Source organism: Schistocerca nitens, chromosome 3 (assembly GCF_023898315.1).
Source record: "Schistocerca nitens isolate TAMUIC-IGC-003100 chromosome 3, iqSchNite1.1, whole genome shotgun sequence".
NCBI classification, from domain to species: domain Eukaryota; kingdom Metazoa; phylum Arthropoda; class Insecta; order Orthoptera; family Acrididae; genus Schistocerca; species Schistocerca nitens.
The window spans coordinates 945860487-945877338 of NC_064616.1; the positions used below are offsets into that span (position 1 = coordinate 945860487).

Below are 16852 nucleotides of genomic sequence, written 5' to 3' on the forward strand. Positions count from 1 at the left end.
GTGTTTAATTGCTAGAGGTAATTTTCAGATAGTGCCCTCAGTATAATGTAACTCGATGTTCTGTCCCTACCACCCATCCTAAACATCTGAGTGTCCCAGTCTATATCTGGTAAATTGAAATCTCTACCTAAGACTATAACATGCTGAGGAAATTTATGTGAAATGTATTCCAGATTTTCTCTCAGTTGTTCTGCCACTAATGCTGCTGAGTTCGGAGGTTGTTGAGTATAACCTCCACCCATAATAATTCGCAGGAACTATTCACTTCTATTTCACTACAGGATAAACTACTACTAACAGTGACAAACACACCACCACCGGTTGCATGCAATCTATCCTTTCTAAACACCGTCTGTGCTTTGTAAAAATTTTGGCAGAATTGATCTCTGGCTTCAGCCAGCATTCTATATCTATAATGATTTCAGCTTCAGTACTTTCTATCAGCGCTTGAAGTTCCAGTACTTTACCAATGCCACTTTGACAGTTTACAATTACAATACCGATTGCTGCTTGGTCCCCGCCTGTCCTGACTTTGCCACACACCCTTTGAGGCTGTTGCCCTTTCTGTACTTGCCCGAGGCCATCTAACCTAAAAAACTGCCTCGTCCATGCCACACAACCCCTGCTATCTGTGTAGGTGCCCGCTGTGTGTAGAGGACTCCTGACCTATCCAGCAGAACCCGAAACCCCACCAGCCTATAGTGCAAGTCGAGGAATCTGCAGCCCACACGGTCACAGAACCGTCTCAGCCTCTGATTCAGACCCTCCACTCGGCTCTTTACCAAAGGTCCACAGTCAGTCCTGTCGACGATGCTGCAGATGGTGAGCTCTGATTTCATCCCACTAGCGAGACTGGCAGTCTTCACCAAATCAGATAGCTGCCAGAAGCCAGAGAGGGTTTCCTCCGATCCATAGTGACACACATCATTGGTGCCGACATGAGTGACCACCTGCAGATGGGTGTACCCTGTGCCCTTCATGGCATCCAGAAGGACCCTTTCCACATCTGGAATGACTCCCCCCAGTATTCACACAGAGTGCACATTGGTTTTCTTCCCCTCTCTTGCAGCCATATCCCTAACGGGCCCCATTACGCGCCTGACGTTGGAGCTGCCAACTACCAGTAAGCCCACCCTCTGCGACCTCCTAGATCTTGCAGACCGAGGGGCAACTTCTGGAACAGGACCAGCAGCCGTATCTGGCCGAAGATCAGTGTAAACAGGAGACAGAGCCTGAAACTGGTTTGACAGGCAAACTGGAGAGGCCTTCCGTTTAGCCCTCCGGAATGGCTTTCGCCCCCTGCCACACCTCGAGACGACTTCCCACTCTACCACGGGAGAGGGGTCAACCTCAATGTGGTCAGTCTCCTGGGCAGCCACAGCCGTAGTCTGATCGGGGGATGCATGGTACGAGCTAGCCATCCCCGACAAACCCCCGTCCGGACCCCCACAGTGATGCCCATTGCCGGCCGCGGTGGTCTAGCGGTCCTGGCGCTGCAGTCCGGAACCACGGGACTGCTACGGTCGCAGGTTCGAATCCTGCCTCGGGCATGGGTGTGTGTGATGTCCTTAGGTTAGTTAGGTTTAAGTAGTTCTAAGTTCTAGGTGACTTATGACCTAAGATGTTGAGTCCCATAGTGCTCAGAGCCATTTTTGATGCCCATTGGCAACAGCTTCAAGCTGTGTGACTGAAGCCAACACTGCCTGAAGCTGGGAGTGAAGGGATGCCAACTCAGCCCACATCTGAACACAGCAGTCAAAGTTTTGTCAGCAATTTTGTAATAATTTTACATGATTTTTACTTATTCTGTTTCAGAAGTATTTATTAATGCTACGTCATTTGCAGAGGCAAGTCTACTAACTTTCAACTTCTGCATTTGGCTTCCTCATGGATTCTTTAAGACAAGGTTAAATAAATAAGTGAAATGTTATCCCCCTGTCACCTTAAAATTTTCAGGTCCTCTTACAGGTACTTTATATCACATGAAATTTCGTCTATACATATTTTAGCTAATCTGATTAGCTCTGATGCTATTTCAAATTCCATCATTATATTTAGGAGTGTCTCCAGTGTAAGCTTAATTTATAAATAATATGTGGACATGTACAGTGAATTCCCAAGCTTTCTCAGTAATTTTTTTAGGAGGTTCAAATGGCTATGAGCACTATGGGACTTAACTTCCGAGGTCATCAGTCCCCTAGAACTCAGAACTACTTAAACCTAACTAACCTAAGGACATCACACACATACATGCCCGAGGCAGGATTCGAACCTGCGACCATAGCTGTCGCGCGGTTCCAGACTGTAGCGCCTGGAACTGCCTGGCCACTCCGGCCGGCCTTTTTAAGAGGTATAAGTGATCTAATGTGGATATATTTCTGTGGAAACCGCATTGGTAGTCACCAATTAGTTCTTCAGTTGTTGGGATCAGTCTGTTAAATAGGCACATCAATAGGATTTTACAGGTCACATCCAATAATGCAAATTCTATGTAATTATTACAGACAAGGGGATCATACTTTTTAAATATGGGTTTTCCTGTCTGCAGATATCGTTTCTGTCTCCCAAATTGTTTTTATTTAGGACCGTTGTTCTAATTCTAGCTGCAGTCCACCATCCTATAATAATTCAGTGTACATCTGGTCTTCAGTATGAGCCTTGTTAATTTCTTTATTACTTGCTGTATTTCATTTACTCATGGGGTGATTACTTGTACATCAGCTGTATCAGGACCTTCAGATTTAAAGTAAGACTATGAGTCATTGCAGTTGAGTGGTTGTGAAAATTATGTCTTCCAAATTTTTTGTATATTGCTCTTGTTGGTCAGTTTTTTCCCGTGCTGATCATTTATTCTCTTTTAGAAAATTAACCAAAAGATTGTTTTTATATGTTGATAAATCTACCTTGCCCTGTGATGCTTGAAATCATCTTTTGCTTCTTTTATGATATTGTTGCAGTATTCCTTTTTCTCTTGTCTCAATGTTTCCTGGTGTATTTTATAGCATATCTTCTTCAGTGACATGTTGTTCCTGTCTTTAATCGATACTTTTCTCACATTTCTTCTCCCCAGCACTTTTTCTTGGCACTTTATGTTAAAACAAATTTTGTTAGGTCATTTTCTTTTTTCTATAATTTTGGAAGTTACTTCTTGATTACTGTTCTTCAGGTGTCTGCTGTAGCATCTTGTTGTTCCCTGTTGGCCAGTCTAGCTTTTGTTAGGTTACTTTCCATTTCTTTTTTAATGTTTTCTTTTGTATTTATTCCTGCCAGATTTCATATGTTGTACTACAATTTGCACTCCTAAAGGTTCTAACATCTTTAATACTGTTTTGGAATCTCTTTTCGATAGCTACATGGTCAGTCACTACCTCTCCATCTGGTGATATCCAAGTCTGTAAATGAATGTGTTTGTGTTCAAATTTTGTGCTGCTTAGTGTGAGATCATTCTTCATTGCAAACTTTATAAGTCAAACCCCATTTTCTTAACTTTCCTTGTGTAATCTGAAATTTCCAATGGTTGGCTTGTAAATTTCCTCACTTCCTACTCTGGCATCAAAATCTACTAACACTGTTTTTACATTATGTATACTTATTGACTTGTATGTGTATTCCAGCTGACTGTAGAATTCTTCCCTCCATGGGTGCATGTGCATTTAAAAATGTAATGTTGAACTATTTGGTAGGAAGGAGGAATGAAGGAAGATTGGGTTTAATGTCTTGTCAGCATTGAGATCATTAAAGATGGAACACAAGCCCAAATTGTGTCAAGGTTGAGGAAGGAAATCGGTCATGCCCTTTCAAATGAACCATCACAGCATTTGTGTGGAGCAATTTAGGGAAATCACTGCTCAGTTAACTACTTAGTCTGAATACTGAGGTTTGATATTCCATTATCAAAAACATGTTTGAGCTCTTTATTGAGTCAGCTATTGACTTATGAATGTAGAATCCAGTTCCAAATTTTATTGCATTGACTGCAATCTGTGTACATTAATGTCCTGTCTCCCATTTTAAGTGACACCATTCCGTGCCATCTTACTTCTTGGAGAGCTATCAGTTGTAACCTGTATTTTTCTTGTTTGTTTACTAGTATCTGGGCACTTTCAGGGTAGTATAGGCTTATGATATTCCAAGAACCAAAAGAGAAATCATTGTAGCTTTGCCAAATTTTGTTCCCATATGTCCTGTCATGCTTGTGAGGCATGCACTGAGTATCCTGACCACTTTAAGTGTGGGTTAGTAACCCTCTGCACAACCCCCAACCTGTAGGGCTAGCTGTATTGATTTTGAGGTGCTCTACGCCTTGGAAAGTTACCTTCACAATGGCTTGGCGAGCCTCTCCTGCCTGTACTAGTTTTGGTCCACACCAGGTAGTCTATTTTCCAGTACCTCCACATCTGGAGTGGTTTGACCATACTGGTCAAAATTTCTATATTTTATGGATTTTTTTATAAATATGGTAGTATCTCCACCTTTCTGACTTTTTCTGCTGTAGTGAGATGCTAATGTATAGCCAGGTATGCTAACTGAGAAAATTCTGTCTGATTTCAGCTGGTATTCTGTAATCTTATGACGTTTAAACATATCAGGACTTTTGTAAATAAAAGTATACAGAAAAGTTGTTTCTCTTACCTCTTTTGGCAGAGTTAGCATGCTATATTATTGCCATGAGGCCACACTTTGTAAGTGTCACGCACATACCACTTAAATACAGTTGGTTTAAGGGTCACTGATTGCAGAGCTTGTGGACTCAGAGAGGCACAATTTGTTTTTTCAGAAGGCTGGATTTTATACAATGCCTTGTTAATATGGTATGACTTACATAGGCAAGACCATGAACACTGCAGAAGAATGCTGCACTGAACATCTATGCTAGACATGCTTTTTGCAACCAAACAAGTCTGCTGTTGTTGAACATTGTATATCCATCAGACAGTCAGTGGAGTATGGTAAAAAAATAATTTTGGTGAAAACAAAATCTTTTTTGATGCTCATTATGAAAGAACCCATGTAACATAATAGTGCAGATATGAATTTTAAAAATTTTCCCATAAAAATTGAAACTTCACAGACCTTTTATGCTTGCAGCTGATCATCATTAACTAAACTTCATGATATTTTAACTGCACACTTGCTTGTCATCCTCAGGTGAGCTATTGAAGACTGATGAAGATGTCCGCTATTATGCAAATTATTAATGTGCTGAGAGAATTCTGAGCATGTATCAAGGTTGTGGTGAGAGACTGACCACACTACCCAGTGGGCAGTGCTTTCGTTGGTGGAATTGCAGCCTCATCTCTCCTCAGGGTTGCCACTGACCCATGCCCATTGGCATACCCAGTGCAAATCATGGAGATGATAGTGTTCCACGCATTATCCAACTGGTAGCAACTATCGCGGTTCATCAGATTTTCCACCAGACCTTGTGAACAACTGAGACTGTAGATCCTCCAGTGAAAGCACTGCCCACTGGGTAGTGTGGCCAGTCTTCATCACTACCTTGATACATGCACAGAATGTTCTCCATACACTAATAACTTCCAGAATAGGGGATGTCTTTGTTAGTCTTCAACGGCAAAACTGAGGATGACAAGCAGGTACGAAGTGAAAATATCATGAAGCATAGTTAATGATGATGAGCTGCAGGCACAAAATGTCTTTGAACATCCAATTTGCTGGGAAAATGTTTAAAATTCATATCTGACTTCATATATTCAAGTTTTTCTTTATGTGATTAATCGGAGTCAGTGCCTTTACTGTACTGTGTGTAGTCATTGTTTACCATTCAGTTGTTTATATTCAACAAAAGGTTTCCCTGTATTATATTCCATACAGATTTCTGTTACTTGAAAATACTGATGTTAATACTCAGTAATTCATTTCTGTTTCTCTCTGGCATTCAGTCAGTGTAAATTAATGTAGTGATAAACTTTTTACACCATTTAATAAAATAGTTACTTTTTTTAGGAGGCACATGACTGATGCGTTACCCCTGCTCGGAAGCAATGCTGCCGTACAAGTAATGACAGATGCAATTCTAGAGGGAGACATTCCAACAAGTACCGCAAATGAGTGGTTGTTTGCTATGGCTTTCATCCCAAGGTAAGAAATACTTTTATAATTTTGATTGCTATCATGACATGTATGCAAAGTAAAGAAAAAAACAAATTTTATTTCTTATCTGACATAAAAAAATAGTAAATGATTTCATTGGTTGCAAACTTAGTGAAATATTTGATACCAAACAGCAAGGTGAAATTAATGGTCTCTAGTATGCCAGAGGCATAAAAGGAGATTAGTTGATCCAAAAATCATGCAAATGGAAAGTAGGTGCTGAAAGAAAGCCATGTAAAAAAAGCAGGAAGACAGAGTGGCTGATACGAGAGGAAGAGGAGAGATGTGATGTACAAAGGAGAGACACATGGTAGACTGAATAATTTAGTGCAGATTGACACCAAAAGAATTGTTAATACTATAATATGTCTCAAAGAGAGATGGCTGCATGTTACATATGAATGGGTATATTACATTCATGTATCAGTGATTCCAGGGACTACCGACCCTCTTTTTATTGTGCTAGAGAGTTTGTCTGGGGACTGATTATTTTGTATTACATCATCATTATTTCTTCATCTAATTTAATTCTAGTCATTAAAAACTGAACTAGCAAGCAGCCTTTTTGCTATGTGAAACAGCTGTTATGGGTATGTTTAGAGTGCTTATCCATTAATATGTTATGTTCCAAGAATAGTGAGGATGTGGTGCATAAGTGGTGCTCACTTTAGGTGGTATGGAAATTGCTTCAACTTTTCAACCAGGTGAGCTATAATATCCTGCTTACATTTTATATAGTACAGTCAACACCTTTTGTTGGAAATATCATAAACTTCCACATAATTTATTATTACATTGTGGGTATCCTTGGAACCCCACTTGTAGCACTGCAGAAAACAGAGTGTCACATTAACTGACATAATCACTGGAGTAAAACTAAGCCATGACTGCTCTCCGAATGGATAATAAATTAAAATAGAATCAACAAATTAATGAGTTAATCAAAACCCTCAGTTCAGTGCATCATACTATACTAATTCACTTTACTTTTGCACAATAATGCTAGGATATTTACATACTTGAACCTCCTGTCATCTTATATGATGCTATTCTACGGCTATGATTAATAAACAATTACTTCTGCAGAAATCTGCTCTATATATTTCATAGGCAATAATAACAACTAGTTTCAGATTAACTAACAAAAACAGGGTGTATATGACCCGGGACAACCGGGAGATCCGGGAAAAACCCAGGAATTTTTTCATCCGGGAGAAAACCGGGAAAAATTCGGGAATTGTCTAGAATTCTAGGAATTTTTCGTTGTTTTAGTTTTCAGTTAAATTTTGGTGATTTTGACTGGTAAGAAGCAATACTCTAACAAAGGATATTACTGTATCCCACTACTGCAGAATAATACTGCAGCAACAAAATATGGACGGGGGGGGGGGGGGGGGGGGGGGGGGGAAACTTAAGTTGCTAAGGAAATACGCCACATACAACAACAAAACAGTGCTCATACAAACGTCTGCCAACAGCAAAGTGTGTCAAAGACGGTACAAAGATTATGCAATGCTTCATAACAATAAATTGCCTCCGATGAGCGTGACGTGACAACTGTTTAAATTAGATTCGTTTGAGCTGTTGCGGGCAGGCTCTTGAGCATGCACAGTTGAGTTGTGCATGAGTAATACCTTCTCCCGCTTCTGGTTGCAAAGGTGTGGCTGGGGGCCGCTACTTAATATTGCCCCAGTTCAGAAATATAGTAAATCTGGGGCTGATGCACAGAGCAGTCTGAGTTGAGGTGGGGAGTCTCCACGTGACCTGTGTTTACATTCAGTGATTTTATCATTTCCTCTTCATTTATTGCTCTCACATTAAATGATAGAAAAACAGATTTTTGTGGCCGGGAGCTATCAAATGAATTAAAATACGTTCACATAATTACGGAGGGCTAAAATATGTTATTAGTTTCAGATTGTATTTCCACCTTTCTGACAGTCAAGCATTAATCGCCTTACAGAACAATGAAGTTATTTTTGCCAGTTTGCTAAAGAGATTTGGCTTAAAATTAATCTTTTTTGCTGAGGCAGTCAATTTATTTTAAATGAAGTGTTTAATTTCATACTATTGGCTAGTTTCAGTTGTTCGCTGCATTTCAAGTGCATGTATGGCATTATGCCATAATAAAGAACCAAACACGAGATAATACAGTACTGGTATTACAAGAAAATTTACATACGAATGTGCATTTTAAGCTGAATTCTGCGTTTTAGTATGGTTCACAAAAGTCTGATGCTCTTGAAGTATCCTCTTTTGTTTTGTTTCTTTTATGAAATAATGTAAGTGAACCGTGATTTATTTTCGAAGATTATTCTTTGAATATATGAGCATATATGAGCATATATGAATATATGAGCAAACTCGAGCACACTGGTGGCCTGACGTGCAGACTCAGATGCAGGAACTAAGCCCCGTCCGGATGACCACTCGCTGAGTTCTCTTACTGGCGGAGTGGAAAGACTCTCATTTTGCTGGCTTTAAAGGTTGATCCGAACAACAGGCACACTAGCACTCCAAATGACAGACAGACACTAACTGCCTAACAAATGCGGACGAGAGACAGACTAGCAAGCTGGGGACGAGATACTGACCCAGACTGACCCCTGGCGAGCTCATAGTGCCCCTTAAATGCACGAGAAGAGGCAACCTTTCCCTTTCCCATCAGAGGGAGGCACCAAAGCTGCGATTGCCACAGCGGCGCCACCTCCAGAAATGGATGGCAACTGCTTCACACTATGTGTTGCGGCGCGCTCTTCAAAACAGCAATTTTTACCACGGCTCAGTAAGATCTTTTAATGTTTTACATCTATGAACATATGGGCTTCCTGCGTCATCGTAACTGCGCAAGTGCGGTGACGCCTGTTATCTGGCGCTCTCTTGCAACTGTTGAAACAAACCTATTTCTAACAGGTCACAGGAAGATATTGCGAATGGTGGTTTGAAAAGCATTACATTCAAAGCAGATTTTCTTTTACGCAAGATGAACTATGTGCGAGAATGTACAATGAATTTCTTAAATCACAAAGCGTTTGACTCTCATTTAAAAATCAACTCTTTGAGGACAACCATTTAGAAAACTTTCGAGCCCAGAAAATCAGACATTTACGTCATTATTAAAATTTTTACTGGCACATTTGTGTGATGTTCTTAAAGTGTAACACGCACAAAAAAGATCCACATTATACGTGGAAGCTTAGCTTCTCTTCCAGCTTATTAATCTTAGAGACCAATATTATATGTGAATACTATGTATATTAATTTAAACCATAAACGTTTCTTCTTTGTGTGTTCGTTCTACTGAAGAGTGATCTTGCTATTGGCTTACTACATCACATGTCCTATGCTGCCATCAGATGGTGATATCACATGCCATGAGCTATGGCTGTCTTACAAAAGCACATCGCAATCTTGATTTTAAAGTTTCGGAAAGTAACATGCGGTGTTTGGTGGAACTCAAATTTATACCTTTGTAATACGAAAATATGCAGTGTACATGTTGCTGCACAGCAAAGATCTTTGCAAAATGCGTTTTCCCCCCTGAGTTTTGTTTTCTAAAGTGCCAGGAAATTCTATTCCAGTATATATAACCAAAAATACTCAAAGGATTGATGAGTTTTACTGTGCCGAGGAAGAGTATACTGTCACTTAACATGGAAAAGTGTATTTTCACCCGGGAGAAAGTGTTTTTTTAACCGGGAAATCCAAGAAAAATCCGGGAATTTTTTTTCCTTGTCCACGTATACACCCTGATAAAAAACCTTTCTCCTTTATATAAAAAGGAAACTGATATGTATTCTGCACAACTGTCTATGTTACACAAAGTGAAGTGTTTAAGACCTTGCCAAGAGATATATGGCAAAACTGTAGAAGCCTTCAGAAATCTGGTATTAAACTTCTGAGAAAGGAAGTATAGCATTTGAATCACTAAACTTATATTAGATAGAAGCAAGGTCCAGATCCCCAGTCAGCCACATTCAGTTTGGTTGTGTGCAGTTCACCTGAATCACTGTGGTGAGTGGTAGAGTGTTTCCTCAACAAAGGCTACAGCTCCTCCTATAATGATGTTTTCATTTGTGGAAAATTAAAAGGAGTGTTTTCTTTCCTCTGCTCATAACTAAATTAAAAGTGTACCCTCTACATCATTAGTCCTATAAATTATCTGAATATCTCTATTCTGTTCACAGAAAACTGTTAGTACTGTAGGGTAGGTTCTGTGTAGAGTGCGCACCTGCAGGCAGCTGGGTGCTCATGGGGATAGATGGGCAGGGGCAGGCAAATAGCCAGTACATGGGCAGTTGGGCAGTCAGGCTATAGCACACTTGACCTTATTGCCACAGCAGAGGTGGGCACGTAGCTCACTTACACAGAACTTCTATGATGGGGCCCCTGGTTGGTAGCTTTTACTAGCTGTACCTGCCCTTGGGTGAGCAAGGTGGTGTCCGGGGATGTATGTGCCCTACGGGGCAGCTATGTAACAGCCTGCTGTAGGGAATATTGTTCTTTGTAAATAAATAATTCAATAGTAGCCAGTGTACACACTCTAGTAACCAGAATCTGATGCGACCGGAAGACATAGGCCTACCAGCCGAGGGCATCGATGGTGAGTCACCAAAAAACCACAGGAAGACAACAGCAATGGACAACAATGAAGACTACAACAGCTACGGTGGATATGACAGTATGCAAATCCAAAGAGTTAACAAAATTGAGAGCCTAGAAGTGGCAAGATCAGGAACCGACAACGATACGTACAGTGAACAACAAAGAGTACAGTCAGAACATGACTGTCTTCTGAGCCTCTGTGGTGCTGGCTTTATAGGGCCACCATAAGTGCCATTAGGCTGGCACAGTGGGCATAGCACATGCACAGTTCTGTGGCGGCAACAGCAGTGATTTCAGGTTACAGGGGCTGTTGTCTACGTCCATGCCTGCTGTCCAAATTGTTGGACCGGGATGCCAGATCGCTTCCCCCTGAAATGAGCACATAGGGCCTCAAGTGCCCTGGCTGATGTGGTGTCCCATCAGTGGAGGCCGCCAGCTGGGAGAATGAACATGAGACGTCGGGCACTGCACTGGGGAATTAGAGTGTGGGGAATGACTGTGGAGCAGACGGGGGCTGTGGTGGTGTCTGTTCCTCCATACCTGTGCCTACAGGAGCTGCTGATCATGCCCTGGACCTCAAATGGTATCCATGGGGCTGAGGGATGTGTGAGGGTGAGGACAGAGTTGGTTCATGTGCCAACACTCCTAACCTCTCGGCGTATCAAATGTCATAAAGCACCACTCATCAGTGGCCAGTACCATAGCTGGCATCCATGTGAGTTTTCTCCCATAGGAACATGCCCAAGCAGCTGCACAAGGAGGATATCGACCAGCATGTCTGGTCTGGGGTTCCTAGGGTTGGGGCACCAGGAGATCGAGGAGGGTACGTGGCTGTCAGCCATGGAGAAGTTCTGCTGGGCTAGGGTCATAGACAGAGGTGGACCTGTAGGTGCTCAGGAACATTGTGAGTGCTACTATCATGGTAAATGCAATTGGGCCAATTGTCAGTTACAATGGTGCAGGGAAGCCCTTCAGTGGCAAAAACCTGCAGAAGGCCATTGAGCATGGCAGCTGTGGTCGTGGACATCATGTTGACCATATAGGGGTAGTTTGAATGAGGATCCATGACAATAAACCACTTCAAGCTGAGGAAGGGGACAGCAAAATCTAGATGGATGTGGTCACAAGGGCAATGGGATAGTAGACAAGGGGACAAAAAACTGAGGTGGAGAAGCCTGATGTTGGGCACAGGCAGAACAGCAGTGCACCATAGCCTCCACATCATTACTCAGTCCAGGCCAGTAGATGTGTTGCCTGGCAAGGGCTTTCATCCAAGACATGCCTCAGTGCCTACAATGGAGGAGTCTCGAGAAGTGAATGCGTAAGGTAGTCAGGATGACAATATGGTGGGTACCTGCCTCCATATCCGGCAGGAGCACATGTACAAACGATGAGCAAGATTAGCCCAGATCCAGTGCCTGGATGTTGTGTCCTGCGGTTGGCAGGAAAGAACTAATGATCAAGTTTGAACGCCCTTTGTTTAAATAAAACACCTTCTTGGCGTTCACTAATGCAAGAACAACAAAAAGCAGAACAATTATTGTGGCAGCAAAAGCCAGATAAGAGTACAAGACAATGAAAAGAAATAATAACCAAAATACTACTCTACACAATTACAAAGTGGCATTAACACACAACAAGATACAACTTTCTACTGAAGGCTATGGCGAGTGTCTGCTAGGCTGGAGCCAGTGTAGGTATTGGCTGGAGCTGTTCAAAAATGGCTCTGAGCACTATGCGACTTAACTTCTGAGGTCATGAGTCACCTAGAACTTAGAACTAATTAAACCTAATGAACCGAAGGACATCACACACATCCATCCCCGAGGCAGGATTCGAACCTGTGACTGTAGCGGTCGCCCGGTTCCAGACTGTAGTGCCTAGAACCACACGGCCACTCCGGCCGGCGGGCTGGAGGTGTCTTAGCTGTAGGTACACACTGCCAGTCTGACTCTGCTGGCGTGCTTACAACATCAATTTGGCGGAGTGCTACACCTAGGCACATTAATTTCAATTGGTGGATCTCTGTCACATGTCTTTGCACAAAGTAGTGCCATGTTTATGCGGAAAGTCTGTTAATGTTTACATCCACTGGCGATGTTTAAATCTGAGCTCTTGGAGGGAGGTCGGCAGCCAAACTTGCTTGTCTTTTGTGTGGGCCCTCTAACTGATAAAGGGCTCCTATGACATTTCTCACCCGGAAAAAGAATACACAGCACCACAAACATCCATAGGAGTAGGGGCGTCCTCGTCAACGTCCATGGTTCATGGCTGGCAGGGGCTGGAGGTGGTGGAGGCAGTGGCTGAGGAAGAGGCGGAAGTGGAGGTTCTGTCACAGGGTGGGTGGCAACACACACTGGCAGTTCCCCCAGGGCATCGTGGTCGACCAGAGGGGGCGGAGCTGGTTGAGGTGCCAGTGGGTTTCAGAACCATGGGCCCACTGGAGAGATGTCATTGCATGGCCACAGAGCTTGGTGATGATGGCAGATGCCCAGCGCACCCATTAATGAGAGAAGATCCACACACAGACATCCTGCCCCCAGCATGGAAGGTGTGCACAGGAGTGGGGGGTGGGGGGCAGGGGGTGGGGGTGGGGGGGAGGAGGACAACGACAGATAAGGGAAAGCGGAATGGTCAACCGTGAAGTATCTCTGCTGGACTTTTACTTGCATGGGTGGTATGTAGCCAAAAATAGAGGCACGGCCTCCTCCAGCGGGTGATAGCGGGTGATGGCTCAGCAGCTTATCGAGCAGGGTCTTGAATGTCTGCACAAAATGTTCAGCCTGGCCATTTGATGCAGGGTGAAATGGGGTGGTGTGGACAAGGGAAATCCCATTGGCAGCACAGAATTGCTTAAACTTGGTCAAAGTAAAATGTGGACCATGATCCGTAATGATCATTTTCGTGAATCCCTCAACAGCAAAGGGGCACTGGAGAATTTTTCTAGTCTCAGCAGAAGTGGTGTTCATCATGCAGGATACATAAGCGTATCCCAACCCAGAGTCGATCAGGATGAGCCACTGGGAATTATGAAATGGCGCTGTGAAATTCAAGTGGAGACATTCCCACAGAGCAACTGCATCTGGCTACAAAAAATATTGGTGCGGTGGTGCTGCCTGACATGTTTGGCACATGGTGCTGGTGGTCAAAAGGGAAGCAATGTCTTTATCCAATCCTTGCCAATAAAGTTGGTCATGGGCCAGCTGTTTGGTGAGGACTATTCCCCAATGGCCAGTGTGGAGAAGGTTGAGAACACGACAGTGCAACGCATGTAGTATGACCACTCATGGAACATCCGAATCACTATGCAAAAAGATGATGCCACTGCAGTAAAAGAGACTGTGCCAGTGATCTTAAAAATGCTGGACTTCCACATCGTGGGTGCAATGATGGCTGGTCGGCCAACCCGCAGTGATTTGGTGGCAGAGAGCTTACAGCGTCTGATCCTGACTGGTGGCCCACTGGACCACAACAGCATCTAAGGGAAGCATGTCCAGAGCTGCATCCACGATCAGTTCCACATGGAAGCAAACCAAGTGGGAGGCATCAAACTCATGGTCCACTCCAGCAGGCAGCTAGGAAAGGAAATCGGCATTTGTATGCCATTCAGAGGTGTGATAGACAATTTCAAAGTTGAATGTCGCCAGGAAGAGCGCCCAACTCTGGAGGCTTCATGCTGTCTGGGTGGGCACTGTGGCACCCAGTTGAAACAAAGAAACCAAAGGTTTTTGGTTGGTCTGCAGAGTGAAATGATGACCATACATGAAATTGTAGAATTTTATCAGGGCGAAAACTGGTACTAAATCTTCCTTTTCAATTTGACAATATTTGGTTTGAGTGTTGGTCAATTTTTTTGGATGCGAAATCCACTGGCCTCTCAACAGCATGGACCACTTGCGAGAGGACTGCACCCAGACCATGGTCCGATGCATTGGTGGCGACGATAAGGGACAGGGAAGGGTCACAAGTGGGCAGACAAGAAGGGTGAAAGAGAGCTGACTTGAGACTAGTGAAAGCCTGCTCATATGCCGTGTCCCAAAACCAATGCACACCCTTGCGCCACAACCCTGTCAGGGATGCCAAAATCTTGGCAGTGTGGGGTATAAAATGCTGATAATAGTTAATTTGACCAAGGACAGATTGCAGTTGCTTCATGTTGGTGGGACGAGGCAGGTTTTGAATCACCTTGACATACTCCTTAGAGGCATGTATGGTGTGGGCATCAATCGTGAACTCAAGATAGTTGAACTCGCATGCAAAAAAGTCACACTTTTCTTTCTGGCAGTGCAGGTTAGCATTAGAAAAAACCTGAAACAGCCTATCCAGCTTGTCCATGAGGTCAACTGTGGATGAGCCACTGGTGATGACATTGTCCAGATAATTTGCTGCACCAGGCACCTTACTTGTGAGGTGTTCCAAATAATGTTGAAAAATGGCAGGGGTGCTGGCAATGTCAAACAGGAGGCGGTTGTACTGGAAAAGACCACATGGGGTTTGATAAGTAGGATCTGCTGTGATACCTCATCCAATGGGAGCTGCAAGTAAGCAATGAGCAAATTAATTTTGGCAAAAACCGTTGAACCCACATGATATGTGAGTATGTCATCCACCAATGGGACAGGATATGCATTGATGACAGACTGAGAATTTACCATGACTTTAAAATTGCCACAGATGCGTAAAGCGCCCTTGGCTTCTCAACTAACATGATAGGCATTACCCAGCGACTGTGTACAATGGGAGAAAGGATACCTTTGTCTTGTAAGTGGCGAAGTTCCACCTGGAACCTAAATCAGAGAGCAAAGGGGACTGGGCAGGCCTTAAAAAATGAGATATCCAGACGGAAAAAGCTGAACATGTGCAGTGAAACCCTTCACACCTGGTGTGGTGGATGAGAACAACATTTCACATTTGTTGAGCAATGGGGCAAGGAGGATATCCAAGGAGGGTATCGAAACCACCTGTACCTCGTCCTGCATGGACAAACGCAGACGAGCAAACATGTCCACACCCAGAAGGTTAATAGTGCTATGGGAGCCAACCACCAAACACTGAGAGGTAAAGGAATGACCGTTGTAGGATATCTGTGTTGAAAAAATGCTATCGGCTGATATATGATTACTGAAACTGTGCAAGGCATGAGTGTATGGATACAAATCTGGCAAGCCCATGTGTTGTTATGTGGCACCAATCACAATAGAAATGGAAGATGCCACGTCAATTTGGAAGACCACAGGAATATGTGTGACCTCCAAGGTAAGGAGGAAATGGGCTCCTGACTGCGGAATGATGGAGAATACTTGTTCATCAATGGAATGCAAGGCTTGCAGGTCCTGTGGTGATGATTTTTGATGGGCCTGTGTGTCTGCAGGAAACATGGTATCTACACTATGTTTCTGCGAAGCCTGACACACAACGGCAATATGGCCCGTTTGGCTGCAAGCCGTGCACCTTGCTCACCGGTGGGGGCACTCCAACTGTTGGTGAGTCTGGAAACAGTATGGAAAACAGGCAAAAGACTTTCTGTCATGGGACGTACTAATGGACTGACGACACTCCCACTCGGTGCTAGGGAACTGGTGAGCTGCAAAAACAGCTGGATCAAGATACGGTGCTTGTAGCCGGTGAGACTGTTCAAACACATGAATGATCAGCAGACAGGTGTCGAGATACGGGCCCTGTAACTTTAAAATATTTGCCCGAACACCCTTGTCTGCTGCGTGAAACACCACCATATCGCAAATCTACAGAGAGGCATGAGACTGCTTGCAGGCAACGTTGGTGCCCCGGAATTTGCAATCGTGGGAGAGACCCTGGAGCATCATAATCCATTCCCGATATGTCTGACATGGGGACTTTTGACAAGAAAAGAAAGTCTGACGAGCGGAGGTGATTTGTATATGTGTGTCAAAGTATTCAAAAAGGCAGCCCTTAATATGGGTATAGGAGATATCTCGAGGGGACTGCTCAGGATTCAATTGTTAAATTAAATGATACACCTGTGGACTGACTGTTGCTAAAAAAAGCCCGACTTCGATTTTCATTGTGGATCCCATGTGCCAGTAAAAGTGTTCCAACTGCTTGACATACTTTGACCACGCTTCGACAGACCTATCGAAAGCTGGAAACATTG

At 43.4% G+C, this 16852-nt stretch overlaps 1 protein-coding gene across 1 annotated transcript in view; it reads left to right on the plus strand.

The window, feature by feature from the left end:
- The window catches only part of LOC126249021 (uncharacterized), a 712654-nt gene that overhangs the window by 49849 nt on the left and 645953 nt on the right, over positions 1-16852 (plus strand). The window contains exon 8 of the mRNA XM_049950623.1: positions 5968-6102. Within this exon, the coding sequence (XP_049806580.1) occupies positions 5968-6102 (135 nt within the window). The remainder of the gene's footprint in view (positions 1-5967; positions 6103-16852) is intronic.